Here is a 17,741-nt window from a genome sequence, read left to right on the forward strand (position 1 = left end):
GACACTTGGTACTTTCCGGAGCCGCTCGGCATCACTCGTCACCTCTCCTTCTACTGCAGCGCCTTCGCCGAGCGGACTGGCTCGCGGGTCTCATCCGAGTCCTAAGTGCACCTTATCGGATCTATTCACGACAAGCACCGGCTCCCCGGAAGCTCCCAGCTCCTACCCAAATGCAAGCTATCAAATGCGTGGTGGTCGGCGACGGGTAAGGAAAAAATGACCGTCAAGATTCGCTCCCGCGATTCAGATAACGTGAGGATGCTATTTCGAAAAAGGGGCTGGGGCTCGCTGATCTTTCCATCGTCCTGTTTTTGTCCGCTTCTTCCCGATGCACGTTTGGATTTTGTGGTTCAATTTCTTAGTTGAATTTGTTTGGCACCTTCATGGTGGTCTTTATTGTATTGTGGGGTTATATAGGCTGAAATGGGTCCGGATGCTATGCGGACCACCATACGCCTTGTAGGCCACTGGATGCTGGCTGAAGTGCTGATGCACGCTTAGGAAAGTGTTCCCTGTGACAAGCAAGCAGGCCTGCGGCCCCAAAATCGCCTTCTCCGTTGCCCACACGCGTGTTCGTCATAGTGGTCAATACTGTTTCTAATTTTCAAGTATAGTAGCCTATTTGTAGATTTAATGCAGTGGTCCCCAATCACCGGTCCGTGGACCGATACTGGTCCGCGAGCCACCTAGTGCTAGAGTAAAAAATATTAATGTGTCTAATCTCGCCGTCCTACTTGAAATGAGAAAAGTTGTTATAATAATAATAATAAATAATTGCTATTATGCCTGGGACTTGTTTTATTGCCGTTGTGGGTGTCTGATAGATTTATTATTAATACACTTTAATCAAAACAGGGAGACATCATTAACATACTCTGGCTACAACTTGCAAGGAAAATCACTCCCAACTCGCCCTCGTCCAGGATGATTCTAAAGAAACGGCATCTTCCTCTGTCAATTTAGTCCACGCATAATCAAAACATTTGAGGTAATCTGATTCAAACAATTGCATAAACTAACCGAATAACACCATTAAGGTAAAAAAACAACTGCTCATATTAGATCGGAACCAAAAACACCTGCGTAAGAATTTGCACGAGTAAGCATACAAGGTGACCCGAGCGGATCGGAAACCAAAACAACTGCGTAAGAATTTGCACGAATAAGCATAATACTTTCTTTATAAGGTAAACAAAGCGACCATATTTTTTAAACAATAATGCGAGTATTTTCGGAAGTTGATTCGATTATCGCCATCTGCCGGAATCCAAGTCAAAGCAATTTAAGAGTCCCTTGTAGATCTTCATTGCCAACTCAGATCAACAGTCTCGGCCTGGAACATGGTGTCCTGTTCAGTTAATAGTCCTGAAAACAATTAACTGGCAGCTGTGGGGGAAAGTGTCTTCACAAATTAAATTATAACTTCATTACCTATTAAATGCTTAATGAATATATAGTAACATCCCAGAATAAACCCAACAGTGTCGTTCATGCGTCGTCTTAAGTTGTCGCCCTCCCCGTTAGCCGGTCCGCGAGAAAATAGAAAGTTACCAGTCCGCGGTGATAAAAAGGTTGGGGACCGCCGCTTTAGGGCACAGTGAAGTGTTTGTCATGATTAAAACAAGCCTCAGTTAGTGTTAAATGTGTGCAAAATAGCCATTTTCTCCACTTAAGTGTCTCATCTCATTTTCTTAACCGTTTTATCCTCACAAGGGTCGCGTGGGTTGCTGGAGCCTATCCCATCTGATTTCGGGCCAGAGGCGAGGGACACCTTGAATTGGTGGCCAGCCAATCGTAGGGCACAAGGAGACAAACAACCATTCACGCTCACATTCATACCTTGGGGCAATTTCGTGTGATCAACCAGGCTACCATGTATGCCTTTGGAACGTGGGAGGAAACCAGAGCACCCGGAGAAAAACCCACGCAGGCCCAGGGAGAACATGCAAACTCCACACAGGTGGACTGACCTGGATTTGAACCCCCACTGTGAGGCAGACGCGCTAACTACTCAGCCTCCGGGCCGCCCTTCCACTTAAATTTGTTGATGGAAACCATGATAAAGTGCTCTGTGAGGGTCAGTTCTTCTAATCTTTCAGGGAGGGACATTGACAATAGACAGCTATTATAAAGGTGAACATTTATTAGTACTACTACAGATTTTTTGGGAGACACTTAAGGCCATCAATTTACTAGTGGTTTCTGACCTTGCTGTGTGGAGTTTTCTACCCATCCATGTGTGGGTTTGCTCCGGGGACTCTGGTTTCCTTTACTACTAGGTATGAGAGTGAGTGAGAATGATTGTCCTACTCCTTGTGCCCTCCGATTGGCTGGAAACCAATTCAGGGTGTCCACCGCCTGCTTCGCAAGTTTCCTGGAATTGGCTCCAGCACCCCCCACTACTGTTGTGAGGATAAGCCGTACAGAAAATGAATAAAAACATACCTCATCTCATTTTCTGAACCGCTTTATCCTTACTAGGGTCGCGGGGGTGATCGAGCCTATCCCAGCTGACTTTGGGCCAGAGGCGGGGGACACCCTGAATGGGTGGCCAGCCAGTCGCAGGGGATACAAGGAGATAAACAACCATTCATGCTAGCACTAATACCAAGGGGCAATTTAGAGTGTCCAATCAGCCTACCATGCATGCCTTTGGAATGTGGAAGGAAACCGTAGTACCCAGAGAAAACCCATGGAGGGCCGGGGAGAACATGCAAACTCCACACAGGTGGACCGACCTGGATTTGAACCCAGGTCTCACACTGTGAGGCCGACTCGCTAACCACTCAGTCGCCGGGCCGCCCAATAAAAACATACATTTTCTAAAATTAATCTCTTCATGCAGGGATTATGATTTTTTTTTCTTAAATGTTTCATTACGGCGGCCTGGTGGACAAGTGGTCAGCCTCACACTTCTGATCGACGCTTCGATCCCACGTCCGGACCTTTCTGTGTATAGTTCTTGTCATGTTCTGTTGCCTACAATGACGCGTCTTTTCAGCATCTGATTAAGCCAACGAGGTGGAGTGGGATCAGCACACCTGCTGATTGACACATCCGGTATTTAAGGACACCTGCCACAGCTGGCGGATTGTCGGAGTATTACATGCTTTACCCTTGCTTACCGTCCGGCTTGTCCAACACTTCGCTGTGACTTTTGACGTTTGTATTTTGTGTTTTTGTACTTTGAAAACCTTCGTTTATTTGCCGACTCGGTCGTGCTGTTTTGTTGTATTTTTTAATCCTTAGTTTATACGCTGACTTGTTCGTGCTGTTCTGTTATCTCCTTTTGATACTCGCGTCTTTTGGCGTGGTTTGTTAACGCAACATTAAGAAGTCAAACAACAACATCAACAACAAACATTAACGTTTTATTTCTTTGGAATTTAATTTTTAACCCATTTTATTAGTCGCTACTGGTTCTTCCCTCTCATTTCATCTCCCGCTTTATCCAGCCGGGTCACAGGGGCAGCAGCTTGAGCAGGGAGACCTCGACTTCCTTCTCCCTGACCACTTCATCCAATTCTTCCGGGAAGATCCCAAGGCGTTCCCGGGAATGCCGGGAGACATAGTATGCCCAGCATGTCCGAGGTTGGCTCCCTCCCGGTGGGATGTGCCTGGAAACCCTCCCGAGGGAGGCATCCAGGGGGCATTCTGATCAGGTGCCCGAGCCAACTCATCTGGCTCCTCTCGATTCGGAGGAGCAGTGGCTCTACTCCGAGCCCCTCCTGGATGATCAAGCTTCTCACCTTATCTATAAGAGAGAGTCCGGACGTCCTGCGGGGGAAACTCATTTCAGCCGCTTGTATCCGGGATCCAGTTCTTAAGGTCACGACCCACAGGAAATAGAGAGCCTCACCTTCTGGCTCAGCTCCTTCACCACGATGGACCGGTGCAGAGTCCGCATCATTGCAGACGCTGCACCGATCCGCCTGTCGATCTCCCATTCCATTCTTCCCTCACTTATGAACAATGCTCCTCCTTAATTGGTTGTTCCCTGTTTGGATTCAACTTGCCCTTCTGCCGTGCTGGTTGGTGGACATTTTGAAAAAAAAATCCAATGACGTTTGCCTTTGACGACTTTTAACAATGTTTCTATAAAACAACAGACAAATGTCGTCAAAGTGGGTGATAGCACGACTCGTGAACACTATTTCTGGATGTTTTTTCTACGAAGACAGAAATTTCGTGAAATTTCTCCAGTATTTCTTTGATTTTGGCTGCTGTAATGCTTGCTGCTTCCTCCTCGTCCATGTATTGCCGAGTGTTCCATTAACTCTAGAGTTCGTTTTTATGCCCCTCAACCAACTCGTCACTGTCCTCCTCGCTGATCACTTCTTTTCATTCGCACTGGTAATTTTCTTGGGAGACATGATGATAAAAACGGAAGCAGCTGCTTTATCCACAATTGAAAAAAACTCAACAAAAAACATTGTCAGAACTCTGTGACAATGAACGGCGGTCAAAAGTACATAAGAGAAAATCTTGAAACATGGATAGTGGTTGTTGTGAGACACCCAATGAGAGCCAGTAGAGTGTAGCGAGGTTCTAAAGTGAGAACCAATGCATCCACGACAATTTCAAAATAAAATAACGGACAAGGAAATGCATATACCTTTTGGGAGCTGTCATATCTTTTTCGTATCTCTTTTGTAACCTGAAAATTTCGTACCTAGAGGCATTTGTAAGTAGAGGTATGACTGTGTTCACATCTCAACAACCAATGAGAAGAAAAATGTCAAATTTTGGGCAAAAGGCAACATATCTAATATTAAGGTATACTAGTAGTGCAAGTACAATACAACTTTTCCACTCAAATATTTACTCAAATGCAATTTAAAAGTTACTTGATACTCCATGTATACAAATGCATTTTAGAGGTTACCTAATAGTCTTAAACCTATTAAAATACACCATAAAAATAACCAAAATACTATCAACTGAAAAATCAACTAAAATACTCCCTGACAGCAAACTAAACACTTTAAAATTCAAGAATACTTAACTTTCTAAAATCCTCTTGAATATGGATAAAGAACATTTGAAAGGAATATAAATTTCTGTGTCCTCTTCATAAAAAGAAATAAAATTCATAAAAGCAAGTAATTCTAAATGATTAATTTAAATGCATTCTACTTAAAAAGTTTATTACAACAGAACTGTACATAACAAATTTACTATACTGGATTTTGAATAAAAGTCAAAGTCACTTTAACACTGTTCAAAGATTTGGCCATCTTAAAGTGGAGCTCTTTTTAGAACTATTATATATATATATATATATATATATATATATATATATATATATATATATATATATATATATATATATATATATATATATATATATATATAAATATAAATAAACTAATGGTACAACCTATAATTGCTTTGTTGGGGAAAATTTAATGAAAATGATTGACATTTAAGATGTGAAAATTTTATAATATGACAGAGTGAACTTATGATCCCCATTACTAATTATTTCAAGCAGTGAACAGATTGTCCTCAAATACTGTACGTTTCTTGGTACTCTTCTGCATACTGACACTGTCAGCCTCATTGACACTCTACGAAAGAAACCACTCAAAAATCACTCGCGCCTTGCTTTCATGCACCACCATTTGTTGTATGTGAGTAGGTTAGAGGTCATTCCTGCCTGTGATTATGATTGTAAATGTGGGTCACATGTGAGTTGTGATGGGGGTAAAATCAGGGGGCAACTGTGTCCCTCGGGCAATGTGAATGTAGGCCACTATCTGTGTGGTATTCACTGAAAAGGAGGAGCCGTCTCCCTTTAATCAGACACACGAACTCAGGCACACACACCCGCAAACAAACACACATTTACAAATGGTTGGTGCTGTGTGATTTGATGATATATATTGCCAAAATACAGTAGTACCTCTACGTACGAATGTCTCTACATACAAATTATTCAGGTTGTGTAACATCTCAATGGGAACATTGGATATGAGAGAAATTCAAGTCACAAAACGCAAAGTTTTGAAATTGCACCTTGTGTTTTATTTTGAAATTGCTGCGAGAGAGTTGCTCTCTCCCAAAACCTCGCTGTCCTCCCATTGGTTAGGAGGGAGCTGCGTCTCCATGATGCTTTTCGTGTGCTTTTAACCCTTGTTACGGAGTTCGAACTTGCTGTTTTGTTAGTTTTTCTGAGTGCTTAATGCAACTTTATTTATCTTGATTCTCTCCTGGAAAGATTTTTCCAGATGCAAGTGAAAAATATAAGCAGTTTATCAAAGTGTCCATGAGTCGGGCTATCGCCCGGTTTGGCTAAGTGTGCTCTGCTCATTTTAGGGAAAATTATGTCGTCAAAGGCCGTTGAATTTATATTTCTCTTAAAGTTGGTAAATTGTGTGATTGTAAGTTGGTAAATTGTGTTCACGTGCGCGTGTACGTATGTATTCTCAGCTGCCAAACATCCGCCTATTCCTCCATCCCCCACCACCAACTTCACTATGAACTCGCAATTCCATCTTAATGGAAAATGTATCTTCATGTCTTATTCATTTTTAATAGCTTAATGAATATTTTTCTTCTCTTTGTTTGGTCTTTTTCACATGGACGTATATAGACGTTTTTTTGCCTCCATCGCAACATCATCGCGACATTTTACCGAGGAATTCACTTCCCTGGGCTCGGTTCTAATGTCCAAAGAGCTCCAGTATTTGTATTTAATCATTAAATGCTGTTTTAGGATGGATTTGACCCGATTGCTGTCATTTTACGGCTCGGTTCTGCTACATCTGCCCGCCCAAGAGTGCTTATTCCCGGGCTGCCATGCCCCCCCAAGAGTGCTTATTCCCGGGCTGCCATGCCCCCCCCCAAGAGTGCTTATTCCCGGGCTGCCATTGACGTTAGACTAATAAATTGAGAGTGATGAGCGGCAAAGGGAAATGAATCATTGATTTTTACTATAATTTGGACAACGCCGGCGGCGGGCCGGATTAAAAATCCTAACGGGCCGTATATGGCCCGCAGGCCGAGGTTGAAAAACTTGTACACACACGATCCGGGGGCGGGGCAAGCGCGCGAATCCCGTTTCGGCAAAACCTCCGTTCGGTCGAACGTTCATTCGGAGGAACGGCCGTTTGGCCGAATGAACGTTCGGCGGAACGTCATTCGGCGACCTGTCCGTCTGTCAAACGTCCGTCGGCGAAACGTCTTTAGGCGAATCATCCGAGTACCGGACCGAATCATTTGCCTTCATTGCCAATGCAGAAGGATTGCCTAAATGTTCGCTTTGTAGTGAGAAGTGGTCAAATCACATAAAAGAGTCATGTGGAAAGACATTTCCATTTGCAGCCAAGTACCCAATTGGGGAAGAGAGAAAAAGTGTGATTTCATTACTTTTGGGTGTATTTTTGGTGAGGTGAACAGAGTTGGACTCGGAGGCAGGTAAAACAAGTAGACACAAGTGTGCACTGACATAACATTTAATTTTAGAAGGTAGCTTCACAAAAATAAATTCTGAGCCAGAAAAAGCAGGAAAATGAAATAATAAAATGAAACTAAACTTACTGGGAGAAAATACAACGGAACACAAAGCACACCAACATAACACCAGCAAAATGCAATTAGGGACAACTGGGTCACACGAGGAGGGCGAGTGGGAAAGACACAGCAGATGAAACTATAATTGGTACTCAAATACTCAAATGGACAGGACACACAAGGGGAAACGCCAGAAATCTTTAATTTCGTCATCGCAATGAAACAAAATTCATTAATTTTGTAATAAAGTTCAACTTGAGGCAGGATCGTACAACAAAGTGGTGCATCTTTTTCTACAGAATGCACGAAAGGGAAAATAAACATTTAATCATGAAAGCTCATGATTTATTTGTAGCCAATGTATTCATTTTGATACTAGGCTATTTTGATACATATAGCCTGTGTTGCCTTCATTATAAGGCTTTTAATTTTTTTGCAGCTCCAGAAACATTTGTGTTTAGTTTTTTTTGTCCTATATGACTCTTTCAACATTTTAGGTAGCCGACCTCTGGATTAGTGTATTTAAAATGCCACTCCACTAACAAAAAATTCAAGTTACAAAACCACTTCTGAAATGAATTAATATCGTAAGTAGAGGTACCACTGTAAAAGTAAACCTATGTTAGCAGTATATCACTTAACATTTATTAAACATAGTATATTATAGTCGGTGTTTGGTGTAATGTGGTACAATACAAGCATAATGCGTTCCGGGACTGAGCTCGTATGTCGATTTACTCGTATCTCAAATCAACGTTTCCCATAGAAATGAACTAAAAACAAATTAACTCGTTCCAACCCTCTTAAAAAACACCAAAAAACAGGATATTGGAATGGAAAAACATTATTTGTTCTAATTCGCCATCTGTTAACAGAGTAACAAATAACTAGTGGCTATGATGTTTAATAGTACTACTAAAATTAGACGGATTTCGTGGAGGGGAGAGCGAGAGAGAGGGACAGAGAGAGAGAGAAAGCGAGAGAGGCATGCTTGTAACAACATAAACAAAATTAAATGAACTTGGATTACCATACAAACACCCTCAAAAATAAATTTAATCTAACCTTACACTAAACTTAATTCTAATTTTGTTTTATATTTTTATACCTTTCTTCTCCTGGGTTGGCTCTATTTCCCCCACCTCCACCCTGACTTTCAGCTGCAACCTATCGAGGGTTGTTTTCTTTTGCCTTCCCTTCAAAATATTCCGAAAATGATGCACACAAATGTCCTCACAATAGAATAACGCACGACCACTTGCCAACGAGAAGTAGTATACTCCTCTCGTATTAGCAAGCAAGCTCCGCCGCTCGTACACCATTCTGCACTGGGGAAAAAAAACTGAAAAAATTCAACGCTCGTAGAGACATTTACACGAGGGAGTTTCGACGGGAAAGACAGTGCCCATGTTGTTCTCAAAAGCAGCCTCTCGCATTGGCCACACCTGACTGTATGCTCGTATATCAAAATTTGTCTCGTATATCAAGGTAAATATTTGCTCGAAATTTTACTCGTATCTCAAATTGCTCGTATTTCGTGGCACTCATATGTTGAGGTATTACTGTATCACGTTCCAGCAATGAGTAGTGTAAGGCATTAACCCTTCTGAAAAAAGGAATAATACTGCAGATTTTGTCTCGGTGACTGAGTGGTTAGTATGTCTGCATCACAGTTGTGAAATTGAAGGTTCAACGCCCAGTGGGTTCAGATCTCTCTGTGGGGAATAGGCCTGGGTGATATGACAAAAATTGCTATCACGATTAAAAAAAAAAGATCAGCCAATATCAATAACTGTCCCAAATTTTTTCTTTCATATTTGAAGCTTCAATCTTCTGTAAATAAGTGAATAAATTACTTTACTCGTTATTCAATTATGACAGTAATTAAGTTATTTCAAAGTATTTTTGTTGTTCTGTTGTGCAATAAAGAGAAGAAAACTCCCTCCTTCCACTCTGAAAAGCAATGAATAATAAAACCTCAGATATTTTGACAGCATCTTAATTTTTTATAAATTTGCCTTAAAACCAAAAGTTGCTTGGCAATATGAAATAAACAAAATAAATAAAATGAGTCCGTCAAGATACGAAAAAAGAGGCAAGTTACGAAAACGTCGACATATTTCCTGTATCTGTTATTTTATTTTGAAATTTTCGAGGATGCACTGCTTCTTGCTTGACAATTTCACTACACTCTACTGGGCTTTCATTTGGCGGTCTCACAACAACCCTCCATGTTTCTTTGACTGCCATTGTGTGCTTGAACTTATGCTTGGAGGAAGCTGTGGCCACCGAGTGCCTTCGACAAACTTGCAGTCGAGCCTCAACCTGAACCGCAGTTTGCGACGGGCAAAATTGTGTCACGGGGGTAGGCGATGGGGCTGGTGGACATTGTCTAGTTGGTCAAGGGGCACCAAAACGAACTCTCAACGGAGCTCATTTTGGGCCAGTTTTCGCGTCTGCCTGGAGCAAGCTGTGTTAGGGTTGGTTGGTTTTGTTACCTTTTTCCCTGGTGTGCTTTTCGCCTCGTGTCCCTCCTGGCTTTCCTTTCGTCTCGTAACCACCTGTGTGCACTTTGTGATAGCCCCTGTTCTGTCTTTTTAAATCCCATGTGTTGGATAGTCATTGTCGGATTGTCTGCTTTGTTTTGCTTCATGCTACGTTACCATGCCTTGCTCCATGTCCCATGTTCCTCGTTTCCCCGTGCCTTCTCATCAGGTTTGATTTCATTATTTAATTCCAAGTCGTTGTTATTTCCTGCCTTAAGAATTAGTTTTGCTCTATTCCTCGTCCTATGTTGAGATAGATGTGTGATGTCTTACTTTTTGAATAATGAGCAAACATTGGTGTAATAAAAACCGTGATGAGCACTAATTTCTAAATTCTTTTTTCCTCCAAGACGGCGCCATCACGCGGCAGCCGGTGGCAGTAGCTCTGTCCACTCTTATTTGTTTTTCGTGTTTTACAGCCTTTCTATCTTTTTTGATTACATTTTAGTATTTCTTAATATTCCTTTTTACTTTACTTTGTACTTTATACTTTAATGTTTTACTACTTTCTTTGTTCTGTTAGCCTGGCTTCTTTCTGCTACTTCTTTTTTGGAACCATTCAGCCATGCCTACGCTGTCATACAGATGGGACTAGCTGTGAACAATACGCAGCAGGTGCAACACCCAAATGCCGGTGGAAATCCGGAGCTGGACAAAAGTGAAGAAGAGACGCTTCAGATCAACCATTCCATTATGGGATAAGATGGAAGTGCTGTTGGCGCTTACCAGGCCGGAAACGGAGTCGAGGGGTTCTACTCTGCCCTGCTGCTGTTTTCTTCAGCTCCAGACTACTGAGGAACTGTGCGGATAAGCTTGGAAGAGTGACTCTGCATATTTTCAACCTCGATCACAGTCTGCAGAAGTTCCCCATCTTGTGGAAGACTTCCTGTGGGTGGTTCCAGTTTTATCCAACTCTACAACGTTTTTTTCTTGAGTCTGTATCCGTTTTTGCTACTGCAACCAAGATGGCGCCATTCAAGTAGAAGCCGGTAGCGGTAACTCCGTCTGCTCTTGCTCGTTTTGTGTTTTTGCTGCTTTTCTGTCTTAATGATTTGATTTGATTTAATGATCCCATATACTTTGCTTTGCTTTCTACTTTGTGCTTTTTGCTTTGTTGTTTTGCGGACTTTGCGATTGTATTGTCGAACTTGTAACTATGTGTAACTATGCCTTTCCTGTATCTGCATTCTCACCCTCTTGCTACTGTGACAATGAAATTTCCCGAATACGGGATGAATAAAGTTATCCAATCCAATAATCCTTGTTCTGTTCTCCTTACCCATCAAATGGCTGAGAATTTTAAGAGTACCGTATTTATTTAATAATAATAATAATAATAATAATAATAATCGGACATAGGCCCTGTCGTCATTATCACAACACAAAAAGCCTACTTGTCATCACACGCAGAAACTGCGTGTGACGAAATTGATGGTGCTTCTCCATAAGCTACGTTTACTCGGCAAAAGACCTAAATAAGTGTAAGTTACGGACTTGTAACTGTTGTGGATACAGGTCGCTTACCTCTCACTGTCTTTCGCTTACCTTACTTCAGTCAGCTAGTAGGAGGCAGATCACCACCCAAACATCTTTTCATATTAAAAATACCGAACTGGAGAGCATAAAGCCGCAGCGTCAGTGCGCGCCGCCGTATTTATTTGAAGATAACGCGCAAAATTTTGTATCAAAAAACAAGCAAAGTTCGGTTGCGCGTTATATACGAATCCCGGTGAAACACTGCTCTCTCCCGGTGAAAAAGTCCCCTCGGTTGCCATTATAATGGGAGACGAACAACCTTTCACTTTACATTCTCTTTTGCAGTTTTGTCTGTATTTTTTTCCATTGTACTTTTAAAAATAAATAATTTCTTGTATATGTGGGTTGAATAGTTTTAAAAAAATAGCAAAAGTCAGAATTGTTTGATAATTTTCACTAATTTATAAAAAAAATTGTGGCATATCGCCAACAGTACATACAGAAAAATTGTTTTTCACCCAGAATTACTAATTTCAAACGTATAACTCATCTTCAGAGGGGTTTATTACACATTCATAATTCAACTGTTTTACACTTGTCCCTCTATTGTTTCTCAGGGCTGTGGGTAAGACCTGTCTGCTGATTAGCTACACCACCAATGCATTCCCAGGGGAATACATCCCCACTGTGTAAGTAACAATTATAAACAAAACACAGATCTAGAGTTTTCAAAAAAAAAAACATTGTACTTCGCGTTTGGCTTCATTAACAATCAGAATGCTGTGATTCGATTATTATTTTCTTGTTGTATGACTGCACACTACTTTTACAGGCATACATTAGATAATACAGGCACGTGCACTACTTTTCTGACATACCGTATTAACTCCCATATAAGCTGCTTTTGTCGGACAAAAATGATGACTGAATCGAGGGTACGGCTTATATGCGCATAAAAACATGACATGCAAAAAAACTGCAAGTTAACGGCGCCGTGACACAATGACGTCACGACAAAATGACATCATGACGCAAGCGAATGCACCCGATATTTCTACTCATTCATTTCAAAATAGAGAAAAGATAAACAGATAAAATGCAAAAAATATATATATATATTTTGACGTCTATGAATGAAATTCAAGAAAAAAACGGACGTACCTTGCTTAAAACGTGAAAAAAACTCACGTTCCCGTCACTGCTTGCTCGGGGCATGGCGATCTTACCTAGGTCCTTGGCAGCCATCTTACCTAGGGCGCTGCCATTTAAACCTATTTAAACATGCTCTAACTGGCCAGACATGAGTAGCCTTGATTTTGAAACAAAACAAAATTCCACTTAGATTTTTTTCATTTTATTTTTTGTTCGAAAGTGACAAGGAGGAATATGAACCATCGAAAGAATCGAGATATTTTGACATTAGAAGCAATATGGCTTCTGCAACATCTTAAACTTCTGGTAAGAAAATTGTCATTTGTGTAATTAGAAAGCATCAGGTTCTCATCAAAATAGACGTATTTATTTTTTCAAATTGAATAATTCGATATTTTGCATTTACAAAGACAGGCATATTAACATTCTTATGCTATTGATATTAATGTGCTTTTGATTCATACAATATGTCAGAAATATCACTTGTGACGATTTTTCTTCACATTTTCCCTTCAAAGTAACACAGTTATACTATTAAAACCATGAATATGGAGGTGAAAATTGGGAATCAAAGGAACGGGTTGTACACAAGAAATTGCAAAATTCAAAAATTTCAAGGCAATTTTCAGGGTGCGGCATAAATGCGACTAAATACGGTACTTGTTGGTGTTTGATGGTATAGGAAATAGTAAGCTTGCCATTTTATAATGCTTTTTGAATGTCTAGTGAAGATAGGTTATCATATTATAGAGGTACTAGGGCGACAGTTAGCTAAAATATTTTGTCCCTTGCAAATGTGAATACTCACTTTGAACACAATGATCACGAACAGTAGAAAATGTAACTAAAGGGCTTATGTGAGAATCAATACCTGACACAGAACTACAGTTTAATGGAACCTCCAAATATAAAACTCAGAAATAGGAAATGTATGATTTAACACTAAAGGTCTGTTTTTTAATTCACCTATTGACTTGGGAATCCTTAAAGTTCCATGGATGTTCGTTTTCAAAAATGACTCCAAACACAACATGTTCTAATCTAAACAATTTATTGTCCAAGACAGAGGAGTAAAATACAGCGCGCTGGGACAATCTATCCAATCAGAGCATTAGCAGAGATGTGATAGAATGCTGAAGTCTCTCTCTCCTGCAAGCGCCATTATACAACTTGACGACAAGAAAGGTCCATCCTGTCCATCATCTCGCGTCCGTCGTCCCTGGGGTGTGGGGGGCCCGGGTTTCCCCGATTGTGCATTCCTCCGACAAGGAAAGGGGGTGTCCTGCCTACTCTCTTTTATTGCTTCTCCTGCACGCTTAGTGATTTGGCCAAGGTGTTTCCCTGCTTGACCAAACAGACTCAGAACTTTTGCTAGTTAATAACGTTCAATTATTTGATTATTTCTCCTACATATTAAATGTTACTTCCCTTCAACAGTCAAATTGACACTGGTTTGACAAGTCGAAATGATTTCTTCTGATTGGTCCAAATTTCTGTCTTTGCCATTTGGTGCCTACTCTAACTCTACAAGGGACAAATCACTTTTTCACCAGGCTTAGTAGATAACTGGTGTGAAAGTTAATTATGTTTGGAGAACAAATACACAAAACTTGGGACAGCCAATAGCCAAATTCTTTGACAAAAAGGGCAATTACTACAAATTTGTACGGAATATGGATTGTTTTTGCAAAAAAAACCCTCTACGCTCTAATTTGACCTCTTCAATCACAAGTTGGTCTTTGTTACAGGTCTAATTTATTAGTCTATAACACTTGTGTCAAAGTGGCGGCCCGGGGGCCAAATCTGGCCCGCCGCATCATTTTGTGTGGACCGGGAAAGTAAATCATGAGTGCCGACTTTCTGTTTTAGGATCAAATTCAAATGAAGAGTATAGATGTATATTAAATTTCCTGCTTTTCCCCCTTTTAAATCAATAATTGTCATTTTTTTAATCATTTTTTTCTGTGATTTTAGTTCAAAAATCATTTTGTAAAATCTAAAAATATATTAAAAAAAGATCAAATAAACATTGTTTTAGATCTATAAAAAACTGAATATTCAGGGCTTTTAATCCAGTTCTTTTAATCCATTTATAAAAAATAATCTAAATATTATATCTAAAATGGTTCGGCCCACCTGAAATCGAGTTGACGTTAACGCGGCTCGCGAACCAACCCGAGTCTGACACCCCTAGTCTATAAATTAGTTTTAGAGATTAAATTTAGTCAATTTCTCCAGTAAGATACAAAATTGTATTCCACAATCTATCTGGAAAAGTGGAAAATAAAGGATGCTTACTAGACTAGAGAATCAAATACTATATCCCAAGATGCACTGTAGTGATAGAGAAGAAATAAATTCATTTTAGGAATATAGTTTGAGTTTCATCACAGTACAAGGAAGTTGTTTATTTTTTTCCATTTTTTTATAAAGCATAAAATCATACTTCCTACAGCTTTGACAACTATTCTGCCAATGTGATGGTGGATGGGAAACCGGTCAACCTAGGCCTTTGGGATACAGCCGGCCAGGAGGACTACGATAGGCTCAGACCATTATCTTACCCACAGACGGTAATCAAACCCGTTCTCACTAATGATCTGCAGTTTCAACATTCTCTTTGTTTATATTTTATGGGACATTTTTTGGCACATAAATGAAAGATAAACCTTCATAAATCCCCACTCAAATAGTTGTTCTTTGCCTTCTGGAAACTAATTTGAAGTCCTACTCCATTATTTGTGAACTTGTTAGCTTCAAACATTTTAGTTATGTAGCATGAACCAGTATCTATCCCCCCACAAACACAAATTTGATTTTCTATATCAGGGCTTATTAATTGCAGAATTATTGTTGCCTGCAGGTCACGAAGTAGCCACTCTTCATCACAACCTTCAGCTTGTAGTGTGTTCCAGTGCCTTTGTGCTAGTATTTGTTTTTTCAAATTAGGAGTTGAAATATTTCCGGCAGGATTTTGCACCGCCAAGCCAACAACAGTTGGAAAATGATTAATACTACGATTAAGTACAAATTTATGTAAGCTTTAAAATAAAGAAATACCATTACTGGATAAACAAAAAAGCCTTGAAGCTTATACCATAGTCAAATACACCTCAGTCTTCCTTTTGTTGCCCAAAGTGTGTCCATGGCCGCAGATATTGGAGGCTACACACAAGTAGACACTGCTCTCAACTAGTCATGTCTGTGGTTTTCTCCCAGGATGTGTTCTTGATATGCTTCTCCCTGGTCAGCCCGGCTTCCTTTGAGAACGTCCGAGCTAAGGTCAGTACGCTGACTGATTGCCCGAACTCACTTCCCTTTGACTCCCTCCAGGCCGTGTCTGACCACAACGAGGCATATCTTTTGCTCCACCTGGCTTTTTGCACCAATACCCCACCCATTCAGACCTCATTTTACAATCCAGGATATTTGAACCCTATGGGTCAGACATAAGGTTGCATGACGAGGTCTGAATGAGTTCAAACGCTCTGCAGAGTGAGCGTAAAAATCCTCTGTGGTTTTATCTGCTGAGCATCATAAGATGCTTACATATGAAGTCACACTTTTCTGAGGGTCAAAGCTCACACTGTAGTGCCTATAGTGAGATTGTTTTGTGCTCATATACACTTCCATTTTCTGACAGATCTGTTACCAAATTTTTCATAGTCAATGAGAGGCGTGCAGCACTTTGCCTTTGTATCAAACTAATTTTTCTCTTTTTCCTCATGTCACCAACTTGGACATCCATTTGTGCGGGTGTGCACATGTATCTATGTGTCCGTGTGTTTGTGTATGTGTTTGGTGCCTCAGTGGTACCCTGAAGTGAGACACCATTGCCCCAACACACCCATCATTCTGGTGGGCACCAAGCTAGATCTGCGGGATGACAAGGACACCATCGAGAGGCTGCGGGACAAGAAACTCTCCCCCATCACATACCCACAGGGTCTAGCCATGGCAAGAGAGATTGGTGAGATATGTGGCAAAGATCAGTAGAGAGGGCGTTTATTTCAGTTTATTTAAGCTATGTCAAAATGTATTGCATCCAACAGGGTTTTCATTTTCTGAACCGCTTATCCTCACAAGAACTGCAGGTGGTGCTGGAGGCTATCCCAGCTAACTATGGGCATCAAGCAGAGGGACACCCTGAATCAGTAGTCAGCCAATCGCAGAATCGCAGGACAGACAACAATTCACGCACACACGGAAATTTAGATTAGTTGGCCTGTAAATACAGTCGTACCTCTACTTACAAAATTAGTTGGCTTCAAGACTTTTTTCGTAACTTGAAAATGTCGTAAGTAGAAGTGTACTTTATATGTAAATTCTCTAACCCGTTCCACGGTCCTCACACAACTACCAACTAAACCCTTTAACATTGGTCCACGTGTCCCATTTTTGTATGAAAGATGTGAGGAAACACACAAAAATGAGAGAAAATGATAAGGAAATGATTTATTAATGTCTTAAAATAAATAAAGCATATGAAAATGTACCCTGCGCCGCTGAAATATCTCCCTCCAGGGCCGTTATAGATGTAATACCCGTGTTTGTCCGCCATATGGCGGCGAGAGCCCAATCTACCAGAGCCGAAAGCCGTCCACTTTGTAGTACGTTTTAGACTTTTATGTGTCCCCTATGTATGTGTGTGAAAATATGTGCCACGTTGCATTTTTACAGTTTTTAATCGCTTAATAAGGGGAATTCAAAATAAAATAACGGATAAGGAAATGCATTTACTTTTTGGGGAATTTCGTAACTTGGATCTTTTTTGTATCTCAAGTCTCTCATTTGCATATAAAAAATCGTAACCTGAAAAGGTTCGTACCTAGAGGCATTCGTAAGTAGAAGTATGACTATACAGTCATATGAACTCGCAACAAAGTACAGCCTAGTGGCATAGGGGTTTACGTGGACAGATTAGATCACTTTGATCACCAGAAATGTTTTAAAAGAACTGGTAATAAACTTGGATTATTATTGGGCAAAGATTAAATATTTTAATCGTAAGTGATAGCACAAGAGCTTTGCAATTAATTGTCAGTAACATTT

General features: G+C 40.5%; 1 protein-coding gene and 1 long non-coding RNA gene across 2 annotated transcripts in view; both read left to right on the forward strand.

Moving 5' to 3' along the window:
• rac3b (Rac family small GTPase 3b) overlaps positions 1–17,741 on the forward strand; it is a 22,565-nt gene continuing 4,824 nt past the window's right edge. Inside the window, exons 1-5 of the mRNA XM_077625984.1 lie at positions 1–205; positions 12,155–12,226; positions 15,145–15,262; positions 15,909–15,971; positions 16,500–16,659. Of these exons, the coding sequence (XP_077482110.1) occupies positions 171–205; positions 12,155–12,226; positions 15,145–15,262; positions 15,909–15,971; positions 16,500–16,659 (448 nt within the window). The 5' untranslated portion in view covers positions 1–170. The remainder of the gene's footprint in view (positions 206–12,154; positions 12,227–15,144; positions 15,263–15,908; positions 15,972–16,499; positions 16,660–17,741) is intronic.
• Positions 6,860–11,319, forward strand: LOC144092853 (uncharacterized). Its single transcript, XR_013306159.1, has 2 exons — positions 6,860–9,995; positions 10,585–11,319. It is a non-coding gene; the product is annotated as an uncharacterized LOC144092853 (long non-coding RNA).

The sequence above is a fragment of the Stigmatopora argus genome, chromosome 18 (assembly GCF_051989625.1).
Source record: "Stigmatopora argus isolate UIUO_Sarg chromosome 18, RoL_Sarg_1.0, whole genome shotgun sequence".
In the NCBI taxonomy this organism is placed as follows: Eukaryota; Metazoa; Chordata; class Actinopteri; order Syngnathiformes; family Syngnathidae; genus Stigmatopora; species Stigmatopora argus.